Source organism: Glycine max, chromosome 10 (genome assembly GCF_000004515.6).
Source record: "Glycine max cultivar Williams 82 chromosome 10, Glycine_max_v4.0, whole genome shotgun sequence".
In the NCBI taxonomy this organism is placed as follows: domain Eukaryota; kingdom Viridiplantae; phylum Streptophyta; class Magnoliopsida; order Fabales; family Fabaceae; genus Glycine; species Glycine max.
The window spans coordinates 43,442,286-43,459,326 of NC_038246.2; the positions used below are offsets into that span (position 1 = coordinate 43,442,286).

Genomic DNA, 17,041 nt, shown 5'->3' on the forward strand with positions numbered 1-17,041 from the left:
CTTGTGAATTTTAAAAAAATTAATTTCAATGTTCAATAATTAAGTTTATAATTAACATGAGTGTTTATGTAACAAAAAAATATTGAATGAGTGTTTAACTAAATTACTTACTCAAATACACCGTTAATTATCCTCAAGTCAACATGGCTTTTATGCCCTAGTTAATTCAACTGATCAACATACCATTGCTTCCTTTCCACCTTCACGCCAGTTTTTACCAGAATGGCTGAGCACAAAACACTTCTTCATAAGTAAACTAATATTAAAACACTTTTCGATCGTTCGATCTTGAAAGCATTATGCCACCTAGGTCCTAAGCATGGTAGAAACCTGGAAAGCAAAGGCAAGAACATTTCCATTGATGCCTCAGATCAGCCTAAATTCAAATTTAATTAAGTTGTAAAAACTAAGTGTGTATTTGGATAGTCTCTAAAATTATAATAGATCATCATGATGTGAGTCAATCCTGATTTTGATCAAATTTTATATGTTTGGATTGTTTTTAAAATTATGATAGAATCAATTGTGTATGAAAAAAAAATTATGATAGAATTAAAGCAAGTATATGAGTAGCTTCTATTTCTTCCAAAACCAATTATACAATAATTCATTTTATAAAATTAATTTCATTTAAAATAAATTTTACCACCGATAATTCAAAAACACACTAAAGATAATAAGTTCGATTCTATACCGCTAGAAAAAATCTCACTTCTATTTCTTTCTCCAACAGTTGATTTACCTTTTTACGAAAAAAATAATGATATACCAAACGATAATTAATTGTATCAATTGGGTAAAAAAATGTTGGATCAGTACTAGTGCAACCATTTTCATTCTATGAATTAGTATATTGAACTAGTTGATTACTTCACTGGTAAGTATTAACGAGCTTGCATTTAATACTCATGAACGTAAACTAAAAATCACTAATTAAATTAAATTAATTTTGTGTTAATTGATATATGTATTAAATAGTTATGATATTGATACTTGAATATTATATTTAATATGAGTTTAATGATGATGAACAGTGTAAATTAGATTTATACCGTTATTTAATCACAAATCATCATTAATATGACTTTTAAAATAATTATCATAAAATTTAATAATTTTATTATATACGATAAGTTATGTTATGATTGAATTACGTATAAATTTTTTTATACATATAATGATTTTTCTCATTAAATATTGTATTAATTTGATTTGAACTGCGTAATATTATAAGTGACAGTTGATCCATGCATTTAATATGTATGATCGGCTGATTATTAACAAAAATCAGTTAATAAATTTGAGAACATATAAACTTTAAAATGGAATGCAAGGAAATTGTTTTAGTAGCTCTCAAATAATAAACATAAAAAGAAATTTTTTTGTGTTTAAGATACCGGTTGAAGAAAATATATTGTTTAAATATTTATTCTATTAAAAGTTTGAAAAAAAATTATTCAATGTTTTTTAAATAATTAAATCATATTTAATTCATATACTAATTAACACTAATGAATGTAAAATCAAAAAATTATTAATAGGGTAGATAAGCTGGTAAAAATCGATAGACTGTTTCTGGTCGAAAGAAGTTTAAATAGGATTGGCCAAATTAAAAAAGAATCAATTTTTAATCATAAATTGTTGATCGTGGGTGGGCTATAAGCAATAAGACAGCCCAAGATAAAAATCCAAGAGTTAAGTCGCATCTTTGTTTTACTCATGATTGCATACAGCACCAAAGTGAATTAATTCAAGATAATAATCAGAAAAGAAGATTCCCGCGTGAAAAGGACGGAACAGTTTTTTTTTTTTTTTTTCTTTCAGAAAGGACGCTACAGTTTGGGTCGAGGTTTTATAAACGTTATTTTCTTCGAATAATCATTTTCTCTTTTATATATTTTTCATCACATTGTTTATTATATATATATATACTATACCTATTAATTATATATATTATATCTTTTTTTCACTCATACACATTAAAATTGATGTGTTTATTAAACTTTTTTTTTTCTTTTATCCCATTCTACGTTATCTTCGATTTCTTTCCTTTTTATCTCCTCACATTATTTATTATATTATGTTTAACTTCACTTTGATCCTTAGCCATATCATGATTGTAAATTTATATATATATATATACTTCTATATTATTTTTATTTAATTAAAATTTATAACAACTATATGTTTTTAAACATAAATTATATTTTATATTTACAATAAAAATTTAAATTGGGATATAAATTAAGTCATGGTTAGACTAAATTACAATTTTAATCTTCTTTGATTCTTAATCCATAATTTTATTTCATGTATATTTTCTTTCACAATTTTGGTCATCTATTTTAGACTATCTAAAATTTTGATCAAATTCTCAATTTTAAATATATTTTATTTCTTTTATTTTGGTGCAATTGAATCTTAGACCTATCATGCATATTTACTTAAGGTATTATTAAAAATAATTTAATTAAATAAGATTTATATACCATCTCAAATATATGAAAATTTCATTTCATTTATTTAAATGCTATTTATTATTGTATACAAAATATTATCACATTAGTACTTTTTTCTCATCCTATGCAAAATTTGAATGAGATAAAAAATATTATATATATATATATATATATATATATATATATATATTGAAATAAAAAATAAAATAAAAACAAAATTCATTTATAGAATAATTATAAACATTTTAAAATGGCTTAGATTATAAACAGGCTATATATATCATCATTATATACTAAGCAAGAAATTACACCTATATGGAGCAAGTTATAGTTCAAAGGAGGCCATGGTCCACAAAATTTTATTTATTGTTTATTTTGTATTCATTTTTTATATGTAAGACGAGAAAAAATGTCAAACTTTATTTATTTTATATGAAAAGAATGATTTTTTACACAGTAATCTAATTTATTAGAAAATCGTCTCGCTTTCTATTCCTTTTATTTCCTTCCTCTTTTTCTTTCTTTCACTTTCTTCCTCACCTTTCCTTCCTCAACTAAACATACCATAAAAGTAAAAGCAACAATCCAATTTTGGAATTCTCCACTAATATTCTAGTCTTTAGCTCAATTATAAGTTGACTTCTTTGAAACACCTTTAATTATGATACTCATTAAAGTATATATCATAATATATATAGATACCTGGTCTCAGTATATAACACGTTGCTTCTCTTCATAAATATATAATTGAAACAACCCTTCTCTTTAAGCGTATAATTCTAAAAAAAAATGTATCAAAGAAACTCTATAAGCTATCCCACATTTCCATGTCTCACCGTTTTTAATATTTTTATATTAGCTTAGACCTATTTTTTCCTCAGTATATGCAACAATTTCTTATCTAAGATATTCTTAGAAAATGTCAACTCAAACTACTATTAGTACATATTTTTATATCAGAAAAAAATAATTTAAAACAACCTATTATATAAGTATGGGTTTCTACAACATTCATGTGACTATTTGTCATTTTTTAATTGATAATTACGAAATTGTTACAGTGTGTTATACTAGAATGATTATTTTTTATCGATGTCATTACCGTGTTGTGAAAATTACTTTTTCTAGTAATGTATATACATATTTTTTTTACCATATATTGATAGAAAAATTTGATCAAGGATCATAAACATACACAAAATAGATATTATTTTTTAAAAATATCTATTTTATATCTAAAAACCAATCAAATTTAAATTATAAATTATTTTTGATTAAATTAAAAAACACATATAGTTATTCCTTATCCAAATAATTGTTGATACCCGCTATATACATGTTACTTCGTGGTAATATAGCATGAGGCCGTCAAGCGTCGCTCATGTTTTTATACTTATTCTATACACGACACTTGACAAATAGCTAAGGATGAATAACTAGGAATTTTTTGTTTAAAGAAATAAACATGTTACATCGAAAACAAATGAGAGCACGTTCACCTAACTGCTATGATTAAGATAGGTGTGTTGGCTTTAAGCTAAGTTTATGCTACCCTCCACAAAGATGCTTCTGCTGCTAAAAAGCAAGTAAAAGTAATGAAAAAAGGTTAAGTCTCAAGTACTGTGCACCCGTCACCCAGGCCAGGCAGTGTAGTGACTAGTGAAGGCTTAGAAGTTCATCGTGTGATTCTCTGCCACTTGTCTCTCTCTCTCTCTCTCTCTCACTGGCTAAAGCATTATTACTACATTACTGGCATACTGCTTAATCACTTTTTCTTAAGAGAATTTAACAACAATTCTTTTGGGTCTCTACTACAACATCACTTCACTTATATTTGTAAAATAATCAGCAACAGAATAAGCTACACCATTTTCATGATACAACTTTTATATCTCCTAGGTATGGAAAAAGGAAAGGGTGCCTCTAAGGGGAGATTATAATTCATGCTTTCTCAACCAAGTACTTCAATCCTTACTATTTAAATCACCTCTTTTAATTTCCTTCTCTTACTCAGTTCTTACAGTCTCTCTATCTCTCTCTCATCCTCTGATGAGCTGAGTCTAACTTTTAAGAGTTGCGGTAGACTCGGATCCTGTCCCCTCTCCTCACATAATAATAATAAGTTACTAAAAGAATCAACATCCAATTCGTCCTTCACAATTAATATAGTCATGTTATTACTGTACACTTTTTCTAATTGTTTATTTTTCCTTACTCTTTTTACGTCAGATCACTCATCTCTCAATTTTTTTTTTCTCTTCCCTATTCTATAAAAACAGCTGTAAAAAAGTTACAAAAATGATTGTTCCCTTTCTAACAAAATAAAATTCACACGTTAATCCTTTAAAATAACAAATATAAAATACATTAAAGAATAGATACTATAGTTCTACTGATATTTGCTATTCTTAACTGTTTACGAAATTGATTGAATAGAATTTATTTTACAAATCAATTTAGGTTAAATTTGATTTTAAAGTTAAACAATTTATTTCTAATTTTTTATTCTAAAAACAAATTAATAGTAAATTTTAGTATATTTTTTTTTTAAAAAAAATTGAAGGGTAAGTTGAGTTTCATTAGAACTAAGATAGATCTGAAGACTTAAAAAGTGTTTACTAATATATTTGTTATAGATTACTCACCATTCTCATTCTAATGTAGATAACTTAATGCAAATTCTTTTTCTCAGAAAATGAATCTTATCCTTATCATCAATTAGATCAATTTTTATTATTGGTTCAATATAATTTTTTTATTTAATAAAAAACTATCTAAAATTATTTTAATTCAAGAACAATTTTCGATAAAAAAAAATCAATTAGTTGATACAATTAAGACTAAACATGCAGATATTTAATGTTTAGTATTTCGACATAATTCAAGATGTACCCTCAGTTGAAGTTTTCACATTTGTTAAATTCGGGGAAGATGAATTTGAGGGTTAAAAGGTAAATAAAACAAAATAAAATAAAAAAATCTCACTTCTTCTATGACAGAACCAAGTGAGACCCTTTTCTCATCTCATCCTGTGTCTTCTGTACACTTTCTTTTCCTTTTTCTCTCTCACTACTGTCTTTGGGGTGAAGATATGGGTGACCCTTATGGGCTACCGGAGGATCTCCGGCGGCTTATACCAGCCAGAAGTACCCATTTGAACCCTTCAAACACACACCTACTTGAGCCACTTTGTCTTCACCATGGTCTCAGTAGTGCTGTTTCTTCTGCTACTACTCCACACACTAGTTTTGACCCCAACATGGTTGGGGACGTTTTCTTCCCTCGTGGTTTCACTCACCACTTTGCTCATCATCATGATTATTCTTCTTCCTCTGGTGTAAACCCTGTTGTTACTGCTACTGCTGCTGCTACTACTACTGTCTCGGATCATGCATTCTGCAGCATGGAGAGTGCAGAGAAAGGGTGGTTTGGGTTTGACTCCGGGAACAACAGGTGGCCTAGACAGGAGACCCTTTCGCTTCTAGAGATCAGATCTCGTCTTGATTCCAAGTTCAGAGAGAACAATCAGAAAGCACCCTTGTGGAATGAGATTTCTAGGTATATATGATATATTTACATGTATATATATATATATATGTATGTACACTCACATATACTTATATACTTAAAAGAAAATGAAAAAAGAAAGAAAAAAAAAAAAGCGAACCACTGTACATGTTTTTGCTTTTTGTTTTTGTCTTGAGACTCAGAAAGAGTAGGGGAAATGTATAGTGGTGGTGACTAGTGAGGAGTGAAGAAATAGATGGCTTCCTGGCCTGTCTTTTCTTTCTGTCTTGCTGGTTTAGCAAAATTTATTTTTGGGGGTGGTGGGGGGGCTAATATCCTCTTTGCGTTTGAAAATGACAGGCCATTACTTACAGATAACTGAGAGATCCATGTGGCTTTTGTTATCCATTTCTAGTTTTGTCCAAGATATCCCACTGACTGAATGTGTGTGTATACATGCACTTGTTTTTCTGTGAGGAAATAATTATGGGTGCAAGGATATTTTTTCAGCACCCTGAAAGCCTGTCCTTGTTTTTAGTACTACTATTAAACCTACCTAGCTATTTTGCTCAGCTAGCTAGGGCTATACGTTGGAGTTTATTTTGTTGATTCAAACTCGGATAATTGTATTCATGATGTTTCTGACATCTTTAATGAAGAGAGAATGTTTCCATTATTTTATTTTAATCCTTCACCACAGCATGTTTAATATACAAATATTCTTAAGGAAGAGAGAATGATAAATATAAGAATGCTTAATGGAGAGATCTTACATTGGTTTATAACTATACTAATGTTAAGTCCATGCATGCATGACTAAAAAATAAAATTTTATGTGGTGTTATGATTTATAAATTAATTAGTACGGTTTTTTAACCAGATAATATTGTCTGTGCTATTTCTCTCACCCCTAATTTTTTATCTAAGAGAAATAGGTGGGAAAAATAAAAGAGGAAATATGATTTGTGATTAATGTGCTAATTAATCTCTCCCTCCTTCATATTAATAGCTGTGTGATCCACGTGTTTAATTAGGATAATGGCTGAGGAATTTGGGTACCAAAGAAGTGGAAAGAAATGCAAAGAGAAGTTTGAGAATTTGTACAAGTATTACAAGAAGACAAAGGAAGGTAAAGCTAGTAGACAAGATGGGAAGCACTACAGGTTCTTCAGGCAGCTTGAAGCAATATGTGGAGATCAAGCAAATAACGCTCATCATGCTCATGCCTCAACTTCTGATAAAACCCATCGTGCTGGTGGAAACACTGTTACTACTAATCAAAATCAAACCTGCACAATTAACCAAGACTACAATAATGGTAATAATTCTAACAATAACCCCAAATGCTCAGAGTGTTTGAGTATCTCAAATTCATCTGAATTCGAGACATCCTCATCAGAGAACAATGATGAGGATCTCTCAGCCATTGCATTCATGATGAAGCAGCAGTCAAGGGATGAGAAGCAGAAAGGGTTGGATGATCATATTCATAGGCAAAATGATCAATATAGGAGGGTGAGAAAAAGCTGGAGAGCAAAAGTGGAGGAGATAGTGGATTCCCACATGAGGAAGATCATAGAGACTCAAGATGCATGGATGGAGAGAATGCTGAGTGTTGTTGAGCAAAGAGAGCAAGAGATGGCATCTAGGGAGGAAGAAAGGAAGAGAAAAGAGTCAATGTGGCTTGACAAACAGGTTCATGAACTTTGGGCTAAAGAGAAAGCATGGGTTGAAGCAAGAGATGCTGCATTGATAGAGGTTGTGAGGAAACACATTGGGATAGGGATAGGACTTGAAGCATTGCCATTGGTTGAAGAAGAACCACCAAATAAGAACAAGAGCCAAGGAAATTACAATATTGATGCCAATGAGTTTCCCTCTGAGGGTGTGGATCATAATAGAAGTAGTAGCAGTAGGTGGACAGAAATGGAGATTTCAAATTTGATACAACTAAGGACTAGTTTTGAGCAAAGATTCAGAGAAAATAATAATGGGTACTTATTGGAGAATGGGCTTTGGGATGAAATAGCAGCAAAACTGGCTTGTTTGGGGTTTGATAGGAGTGCAAGAGAGTGCAAGCAAATATGGGATGAGATTAGCATCTCTCTGAGAAGGACAGTGGATGAGTGTGATGATGGTGCAAAAAGAAGGCCTTGGTATTTGGGACTTAAGCTGACGGATGATGATGATCTTTGACACATTCTTGTTCTAACCGAAGGCATATCGATCAGAGAGGTTAAGTATATATGACACTTTGCTTTTGATGAGTTCTGAGCGTGGAAAGGAAACTTGTGGGAGAAACAATGCTAGGGCCCGAAAGGGTTATTGATTAGGACGTAGCAAGTTTAAGTTTGGATCATTCGCAAATCACAAGGTATTCTAGGCAATGTTATGTTTTTTTATTTATTAATTAGGCCATGTTATCTTAAACTATATATTTAATTAATATAACGTATGAGGACTTATGCTTGAGTGTAAGCATTGGCTTAATTTGTTTATTATTAATTTTATTCATGCATGCATCAAATGCTAGAGTTAAGTTATTAACTATGATTTACGAACTTTTTGCTTATTCTGATGTTTTTGTTTATTATCTATATGTATATTTGCATGTGTATATGCATTGTCAAAAAAATGTCTCTGTGTATGCATCTGTGTAACTTGTAACACATGCACTTAATAAACGTATCTTGTGTATTCATGTGATAGGGTTTAAATTGCAGTTTCAAGTTGTTGTCAAAAGGTACATCGTTCGTATATCTGGACAAGGATTTTAGACTTGTACAAAAAAATTAAAGAAGAAAAGCAAGTTGAAGATAACAGAAAAGAAGAAGCTAGCTAGAAATAAAAAAAATGGTTAATGAAAAATCATTTGCATTAGGATTATCAATATATCATTTCATAAATGGTTATGGTTTTGTGTTTCATTATTTTCATGTTTTAAAGCTTTTCATCGCGCCTGCTCTTCCTGTGCCATTTTCTCCGCCAGGTAACTGAACATTTGAATATCATGCTAGGAAATAAATTATGAAATAAACACGGGAAATTAATTATAAAAATTGCAACGTCACAATTTATATGGAAACGTCAAACGTACCTTTGAATAGATATTTTTTTTTACACACTCAAGCAAGGAATTGGGTATTTCGATTTGGATTTTATCACTATTTTCTGTACGCATTTATTTATGTTTGCCATTATACTTGTTCATGTGATATAGAATAAATAAACTATAAAGGATGTGTAAATTAGGAAGTCTAGAATATCTATTCAAAGGTATATAATTATACTTGTTCAATAACATGACCAATTTTTTTGAGACTGCCAGCAAGTACCGAGAGTTGTTTTAGAATCAGCGGTATGATCATCGATCTTTATGTATATAATTAATTGGTGTATATATCACTGTGCATGGCATTTCCATGTGAGTTACATATATGAAGGATTGAGAAACCAGCGCAACACTTACCAATTTTATAAGATAGTCTCTTGATTATACAGAGAGAGGTTTACTTTATTTTTTCAAAAAGAAATAAATAATATATGTTTTGTTGAAGCAAATGAATGTGAGAAATAAAAAGAAGAAAAAAGCGCGTTAGTGCATAACGCTATGCTTATTGTCTTACGTACACTGAAGATGAACTTAATTCTCACAGCATATACGATTAAAGGCTAAAACACTTTTTGCAATTTACTTGCTATATAGCCTTCTGAGTTTTGATATCACTAAAAATGTTAAATGACGTCACTACGAGTGCCTACAGGCTACAGCTATGCCTATACAAAGAGAACTTATCCATCTACCTTACAAACCAAAACCTGCTTAATTAGCTAATAGGGGGAAAAATTAGCTGAACCAAAGAACTGAAGAACAAAACTTATCTGCCTATACAAATTACTAAGCTGGTGCATATATTCCGTCTAACACTAATATATTCTTTGGATCAAAATAAGGAAGGAGGTTTTAATGAATTGGAGGAACACTTTGTTTTCCTCGGAGAGAAGAGAAAAACCATGCAAAGAAAAATAAATAAATTTGTCGTTATATACTTATAATAGTTAATGCAATTATCCAATGTAACAAAAAATAAAAATACAATTATTAAGTGAAGAATAATTAAGTCCAATTAGTGTAAAAAAAATTATATACCTTTCAAATTAATTACCCCAATTTGGGAAGAGTCAAAATAGAGTAATTAAGAGTAGAGGATTTTATTCAGCTTCTTTCCTCTTCAAAAATTTGATCTAAATAAAAAGATCATAACTTGTCGGCTCCCATCTCGTTTATTTCATTTCCTCCAAATTAAGTACTATGCATGTAAGCTCAAACTCAGAGGATAGGGTAGGCTTAAATAAATCTCCAAACATTCCAAGTTTGCTATATTTAATTAAAAGAAGGGGAAAACGAAAAGTTTGAGAAGTTTGCTATATTTTAAGTTTCCTCCAAATAGTTTTTCATCACAATATATCTACATAAAAACTAGTAGATGTGGTTAAGTTTATCAAACAACCGAGAAGGGAAAAGCGAAAAAGAAAGAAAAGAAGCGTGGGGAGGAACTACAGCTACTAGAGATAACCAGGCAGAAGTCATAAGCTAACTTTAGAAAGTTGAAGGGAATAAATAGTTAATGATCTAGAGGCAAATTAGGAATACTAATTTAAACCAATGTACTTTGCTAGTTGAAACTAAATTCTGTAGCACTTCGTGTTAACTTTTATTATTCTTTCTGCATTTTGCCATAAAGTAGGTCACACTTTAAAAAATTCTTTTATGGATCGAGAAAATAACTTAATTATGAATATGACTCTGCTTGCATGTGAATCCTAATTGGTTATCTTTCCCGTAAAACATAACATAATCAGTAATATTATATTTTAGTTCTATATATATCTTGTTTAGGCTTGTGGCAGGTCTTAAAAAATAACTTACTACAGATGAAAGGCTACTAATTAATTTAAAACTGTTCCTGTGTAACCACTTCCCCTCACCCCCAGACAAGAAAAGAAATAAGAAAAATATATATTTAGAAAGAATTAATAATTACAAACTTAATAGTTGATGAGAAGAGGGGCATACGCATATTATGTATTTGTACCAAAAACATTAAAAAAAAATAAGAGGGTGCTAGAATTATTAACTTGAGTTTTTTGTTTTTGTTTCAATAACTTGAGGTTAATTAGATACTTTTTCACTTTTGAAACTCTTTTGATATATAATTAATACGGTTAGTTGATCTTTTTTTTTTTTGGTTGCATTTTGATGTGACATATCATGTTGCAGTAATACATTTTTTAAATACATTTTTTTATTAATTAAAATTTATTTGAAACTTTAAATTATAAGTAAAACTCATCGATTAATAATTAAGATGATAGACACCAGATAATTATTTTATCCCTGCTACTCTTATCATTCTATTAAAACTAAGATATAAACATAAAATTGATATTCTTTATTGATAACTTCTTGCACAATACATATCCTATTAAATAGGATTTTACAAAGAATACCAACCATATATGTAACACAATCTAATATTTTAAGAAATATTAAATAAAACTGAATATTAATTAAAAAGATAAAATCAAAATTATTTACTCTTAAAAACATCATATTTGGGCCTAGAAAGAACCATCCTATCATAAAATTAGTCAAATTTTTTTGTGATTTCAAATAAATAAACTGAGTTGGAAATTAATAGTTGATAATTTGATAGGTCATTATTATAAAATTGTCTTTCAAAATTGATTTTTTTATGTTTTCCACAACGATTTTTAAATCATTTTAATATGTCAAATTTTACATTAGTTGTCATTTCACTATCTTACAATGTATTTTTTTTAATATTAAAAAAGGACGGATCTAAAGACAATTTTTTAAAAATCATCTTAAAAAATAACCTTTACAAGACACAGTAAATATCACATATTTTCATTTTTTTTCTACACGTCTTTTATGAGAAACATTTGATTGAGGCAATAAACACTAAGGGTGTAATCCCTTCTACTATATACAATCCTCATTCATATAAAGATTTTATAACATAAATTTACCCTCCGGTTAGCTTACTATACCCTAATTTAGCAAAGTTTCGTTGTTTATTCAATATTTACTTAACTAATTTATACAAATTCCACTGAAGTGATTTCATAATGGTAAGAACCAATATTCCAAGCTAATAAGAATCAATATTCGTGGATTGTTAGCTATTGTCATGGTAACTATGGCCCTATTACTTGGGGGAAAAGGTCATAATAAAATAAAAACCTGAAATTAACGAAACTAATATAATGTCGAACCCTCCAAATTAGATAATATACAAATATCGATAAAAAAAATAAAAAGCTAATTACTTCACATCCTTGCCAGGCTAGCTAGCTACTAGCCAATATCGAGAATGCTTAAAGCAAATAATTGGAGTTTGATCAGATCACCTATACGCGTGAGTACGTACAAGGTACAACTAATAATCTAATCAAAACTTTAAATAAAAATTTGCATTTGATCTGGAAATAATTATTACCTTACTCCTTAACACATTATTGGTTTCAATAAGCAATGTTTCCAGCATTGAATTTGTAAAAGCCAAGGTTACACCAAAGAATAGGACGGTATCAGAATGTTCTAAGGAAGAAAAAACACACATCTACCCGGTGATGAAGATCAGAAAGCTGGTCAAGCATGAATTGAGTCTGAAAAAAATTGTAAAATATATGTTAAAATCTATCTAAGAAATTAAAAGAGAAAACAGAAAAGAGATGTAAAAGCATTTGTAAAGAGATATTAACACTAATTAATCCGAGCCGGCTAGTCAAGAAATTTAACAAGTGTATATACTTTAGAAATAATTAAACATCCCCAAAACCTCCTTTTTCTTTTGCACTAAAACTGATATTTGAGAAGTGCAAACTAAAATAGACTGCTGATTATTGAAATTGAAGCTTACCTTTGTTGACCTAATATTCCTCAGTGCTGCCTCCAGTTGATTCTCAAGTTGCTCTAGGTCATTTGGGCAAGATCTTCCCCGGATAGGTTCCTACATATTATTTAGAATCTTAATGTGTTTTTTTACAATAGAATCTTAATGTTCAATATATACATATAGTATATATAAAGACAGAATATATAGAATATCAACTTTAAGTCTGAAAACATAGCAGGTAAGTTAATTACCTCTGAGAACGTTGCAAAACTTCTACCCTTGCTTTTAATCTGGAACATTCCTGATAGTTCTGTCAACAGTGGCATATTTGTATAAGAAAATTATTTCTTGTAATTAATAGCTGATATAAGAGAAGACTTAATTACCTGAGTGTCGTTAATTGGACAGGTGGTCTCCACTGCACTGCAGTTGTACTTCTGGTACTTCTATACAAAAGTTATCACTTACCAACAATTTTTCCGAACTAGGTGTGAAATAATTATGTAAATAAAATGATGCAAGAGAAATATATATTTCTTGCAAGTTACTGTCACATTGATATTCATATTTAAATGAACAAGCTAGGTCATTGTGCATACCTTCCTAAGTATAGGTGCTCTCACATTGATATTCATATTTAAATGAACAAGCTAGGTCATTGTGCATACCTTCCTAAGTATAGGTGCTCTTGTAATAACAGGGAACTAGCAAAAGCCACGAGCACAGGGCAAAGGGGGTAGAAAATAGATGCAAGCAATGGACCTCTGTTCGGTACACACCATGAAGTGGCAATGTTCACTAATCCAGTAGCCACAATTCCCTGCCACAAAAGTTTAGTCTCATGATAAATCATCCATTAATTATTGGTATAACATTAGTTCACCATCCAACACTAATTATGAAATTAATTAACATACCGTATAAAGTGCTATTAGAAGCCTGATACCTGAACCCAACTTCCATTGACTCAAATCTGTCTCAAAACAGAAGGCATAGACTATGGCTTGTATTGCTGCTATTAAGGTCATCAACGCTGTACTTGAGTTATGGCTTGGATATTACTTACTTACCTTAGCCAATTGCATACATATATATAGGGTTAATTTCAAAAGGTATCCCAAGTCAAACCATGGCATATACAAGATAAGTTTTTATTGAACATCATGTGAGAGCGAGAACGCATTTTGACACATTCTAATAAAATATTTTTTCTTTTTACTTCCTTAATTAGTGTCCTTATGACACAAATCATATTGTTTAGCATTTTCCTATAAGATAGGGACAAGGATTCAGGAAAATCATGGAAACAATAAACAAGGGAATAGCAGAGAAATATTGAAGGCAAAATGCTTGGTGGCCATTGGAAACAAATTTCATTCATCAAGAGTTGCTTGTTTGTCAACCCCAAACCTTCTAGCCACTATCTTTTTAGCAAATATTATACAAAGGCCTCTAAAACTAAAATCAATCCCATCAAACATTGGATGCATCAGAAGACAAAGATCCATCTATTGTTTTCAGAGAGAAGAGTACTAACAGTTAAAACATATTACAGAGGATGGCTGGAGGCACCCAATATTAGAGCCTATTTGGTTTGAGAGAACATTTTTTGTGACTATTTAATGTTAAAATATAATTATAAAATTGTCACCTACCTGAAAATAAAATATCACAAGCAAACTTAGCGATGCCATTTCGCATATATGAAAATTTTCTTTTGACCCTCAACAGATATAACCTTTGTATAGCAGTTGGGCTGCCAAAAACTCTAGTTCAAATCAGGAAGAACGTGAAATGAAGAATAGAAGTGACACATGCATATGCCCAAAATACTTCCTTAAATGTGTGGATAAAAAAAATGCATTTAAAAGTACACAAGTACCTCACAAGAGTGGTAATCTTGCAATCCTACCTCTCTTAGTAGCATCAACCTACATATACTCAAACAAGGAAAGCAAATGTAGCATTTCAATAGTTGTCATTGGATTCGAATTTATCAATATACACTTTATCTAGAGAATATTAATTAGCAGACATGCAAAAATAAATGTAATCTAACACTTCATTTGGATAAGATTTTTGTTTATTAGGTCTTATTTAAGCTTATGTAGTGGTCTAACCAGTCATAAAACAGTTATCATGTGTCTGGAACTCTAGATTGCCTTACAAAAAGAGTCTGTGCGAGCCAAATAAGAAAACCACAACTATCTATTTTAGTTCTCAAAGTCAAGTGGCGATGATGTCTTGATGAATCACCCAATGATCATATTAAGAAAACCACAACTATCTATTTAGTTAACCATCCACTAGCCCCTTCGTAGAAATGTTGGCTTTACCATAAACTTCATTACATTTCAAATAGCAATGACTCTATAATTACCTTAGAGAAGCAAGATAAGTGAAACTTCCAAAATCTAAAATTTAAATACTACAACAATATATACTAACCACATAACCATCATCAAGTCTAAAAAGGTAACTGCTTCCAATTCCCATCTTCTCATACTTACGTTCACGTATATCAGTGAGAAACAATAATATCAGTTAATTGATCCAATAAAAAAAACTATATTCAAAATACAATATTGACCATGGCATGGTAGTCAAATCAAGAATTGAAACGCAAATAAGAAGACCAATTAAGATTCACGATCAACTATTAATACAAATTTGTTTTTAAATAATAGTGCTCCAAAAATTAAAAATAAATTATTTCCTAATTTTCAAAGCAAAATAATTATTAGGTTTCTCCAACCAAAATAATCTTGCTCCTTTGAAAACGCAAATGCTTCTTTCGTGCCTGAAAAATGAAAATAAATAGTTGAAATCTGATGCATCCATATGCTCTAAGTAAAAAATACCAAAAACACTTTCTTTAATCACCTTCAAAAGATCTGCACCCTCTGCAGCAGCAAGAAGGTTACGCAATTTCACCCTATTTGTTCTTGTAGAAAGACCTTACCATTTGACAACTGAGATACAATACAATAAATATAACATCAAAGGTTAAAATTGAGTGCCCAAAGCCGAAGTCGAAATAGGGTTAGGCCCAATAGGGTTGTGAACCGGGTCATTTATTTTCTCTGAACCGGGTCTTCTCCAGGTCTGGTTGTTGCAAGTCGCAGCACGAGAGTAAGGGGTTCGTGCGTAGAGAATCAAATTTCTAGAGTATATGTGTAAAGTTAAAGACGGTCTTGATAAAACCCTACTTGTTAGCATAAAATCAAAAATGACTTTGCAAAAACTGTCAATCAAAGAAGGTTTTATAAGAATCATAGTTAAAACCTTTTATCAAAAACGAATTTTGAAAAACTTAATTTAAAAAATGTCATTACTTTTATTTTTTTTTTATCGGTTTTTCGAAAACTACCACAAACATGATTTTTTAGTAGTGGGTCATCGTTCCAATCAGAGGATATGGTTGCCAACTTTATTTTGTTCTATCCATCGAACATTGTACTCCTGATTACATATGAGAGTTCTTCTATAAATTAGGAAGAACATGCATGTGTGTCGGTGATAAATCTTGGGCGTGTAACTAGGAAACAACTTTCTATAACATTTAAATATTCACACAGACGGGATCTCGCGTCCTAGATGCAAAAACTGTCACATATGTCTTTACAACAATGGGTAAAATCATGGATCCATCATGTCGTAAAATGCTCAATCACCCAAAGCCCACACTTAAGAGAGATAGAGATCTACTATTGCTTCAAGAAATTTGATACTACTACATGATTAATTTATTGATTGATTCATGTTTAAAAATAAAATAAAGGGGTATGTATGACTTATACCAGATTAAGCAAGCGGAGGAATAGCCATTTTTTTTTCCTAGGTATTTTTCTTAGGAAATAGTTCTGTTTCCACTGAGATTCAAACTTTAGTTACCAGATTAGGAGAGTATTTTTTTTCTTCTCAATAGATCCAACCCAATAGTAGCAGAGGAATACCGTATAGCAGTACAGACACACATAAAATGATAATGATTTTCAAATCCCCGTGAAACAAATCACTGCAACAAAATTTAGCTTACTTTTCCTATGTGATTATTCTAAAAGAAAAGAAAAAAAAGGCGGCTGGAGCATACTATACTACTCCTATGTAAGACCTCCAGCATTAACATAAAATCCAAAGCCTTATAAATTA

At 30.4% G+C, this 17,041-nt stretch overlaps 1 protein-coding gene and 1 long non-coding RNA gene across 5 annotated transcripts; one reads left to right on the top strand and one right to left on the bottom strand.

The window, feature by feature from the left end:
- The first annotated feature begins 5,388 nt into the window (after window positions 1–5,388).
- LOC100784522 (trihelix transcription factor PTL) lies at window positions 5,389–8,431 on the top strand. The gene is made up of 2 exons (XM_003535450.5): window positions 5,389–6,017; window positions 7,001–8,431. Exons 1-2 carry the CDS (start codon window positions 5,452–5,454, stop codon window positions 8,160–8,162), a joined length of 1,728 nt encoding a protein of 575 aa, XP_003535498.2. The 5' UTR covers window positions 5,389–5,451; the 3' UTR covers window positions 8,163–8,431.
- Window positions 8,432–12,474: 4,043 nt separating this feature from the next.
- LOC100785047 (uncharacterized) lies at window positions 12,475–16,344 on the bottom strand. Of its 4 annotated transcripts, XR_416499.4 has the most exons (8): window positions 15,773–16,344; window positions 14,772–15,689; window positions 13,807–13,959; window positions 13,558–13,709; window positions 13,276–13,335; window positions 13,141–13,199; window positions 12,914–13,003; window positions 12,475–12,659 (listed from the first exon to the last, which is right to left on the bottom strand). It is a non-coding gene; the product is annotated as an uncharacterized lncRNA (long non-coding RNA). The 4 variants fall into 4 exon arrangements; XR_001383264.3 differs by having other exon boundaries at window positions 13,807–15,689; XR_005886696.1 differs by having other exon boundaries at window positions 13,558–14,820; window positions 15,645–15,689; window positions 15,773–16,263.
- Between the last annotated feature and the right edge of the window lie 697 nt (window positions 16,345–17,041).

Coding starts and splice junctions, on each gene's coding strand:
- LOC100784522 (XM_003535450.5), top strand. CDS start 5,452: ATGACAGAACCAAGTGAGACCCTTTTCTCATCTCATCCTGTGTCTTCT. Junction 6,018..7,000: donor TTGTGGAATGAGATTTCTAG/GTATATATGATA, acceptor GTGTTTAATTAG/GATAATGGCTGAGGAATTTG.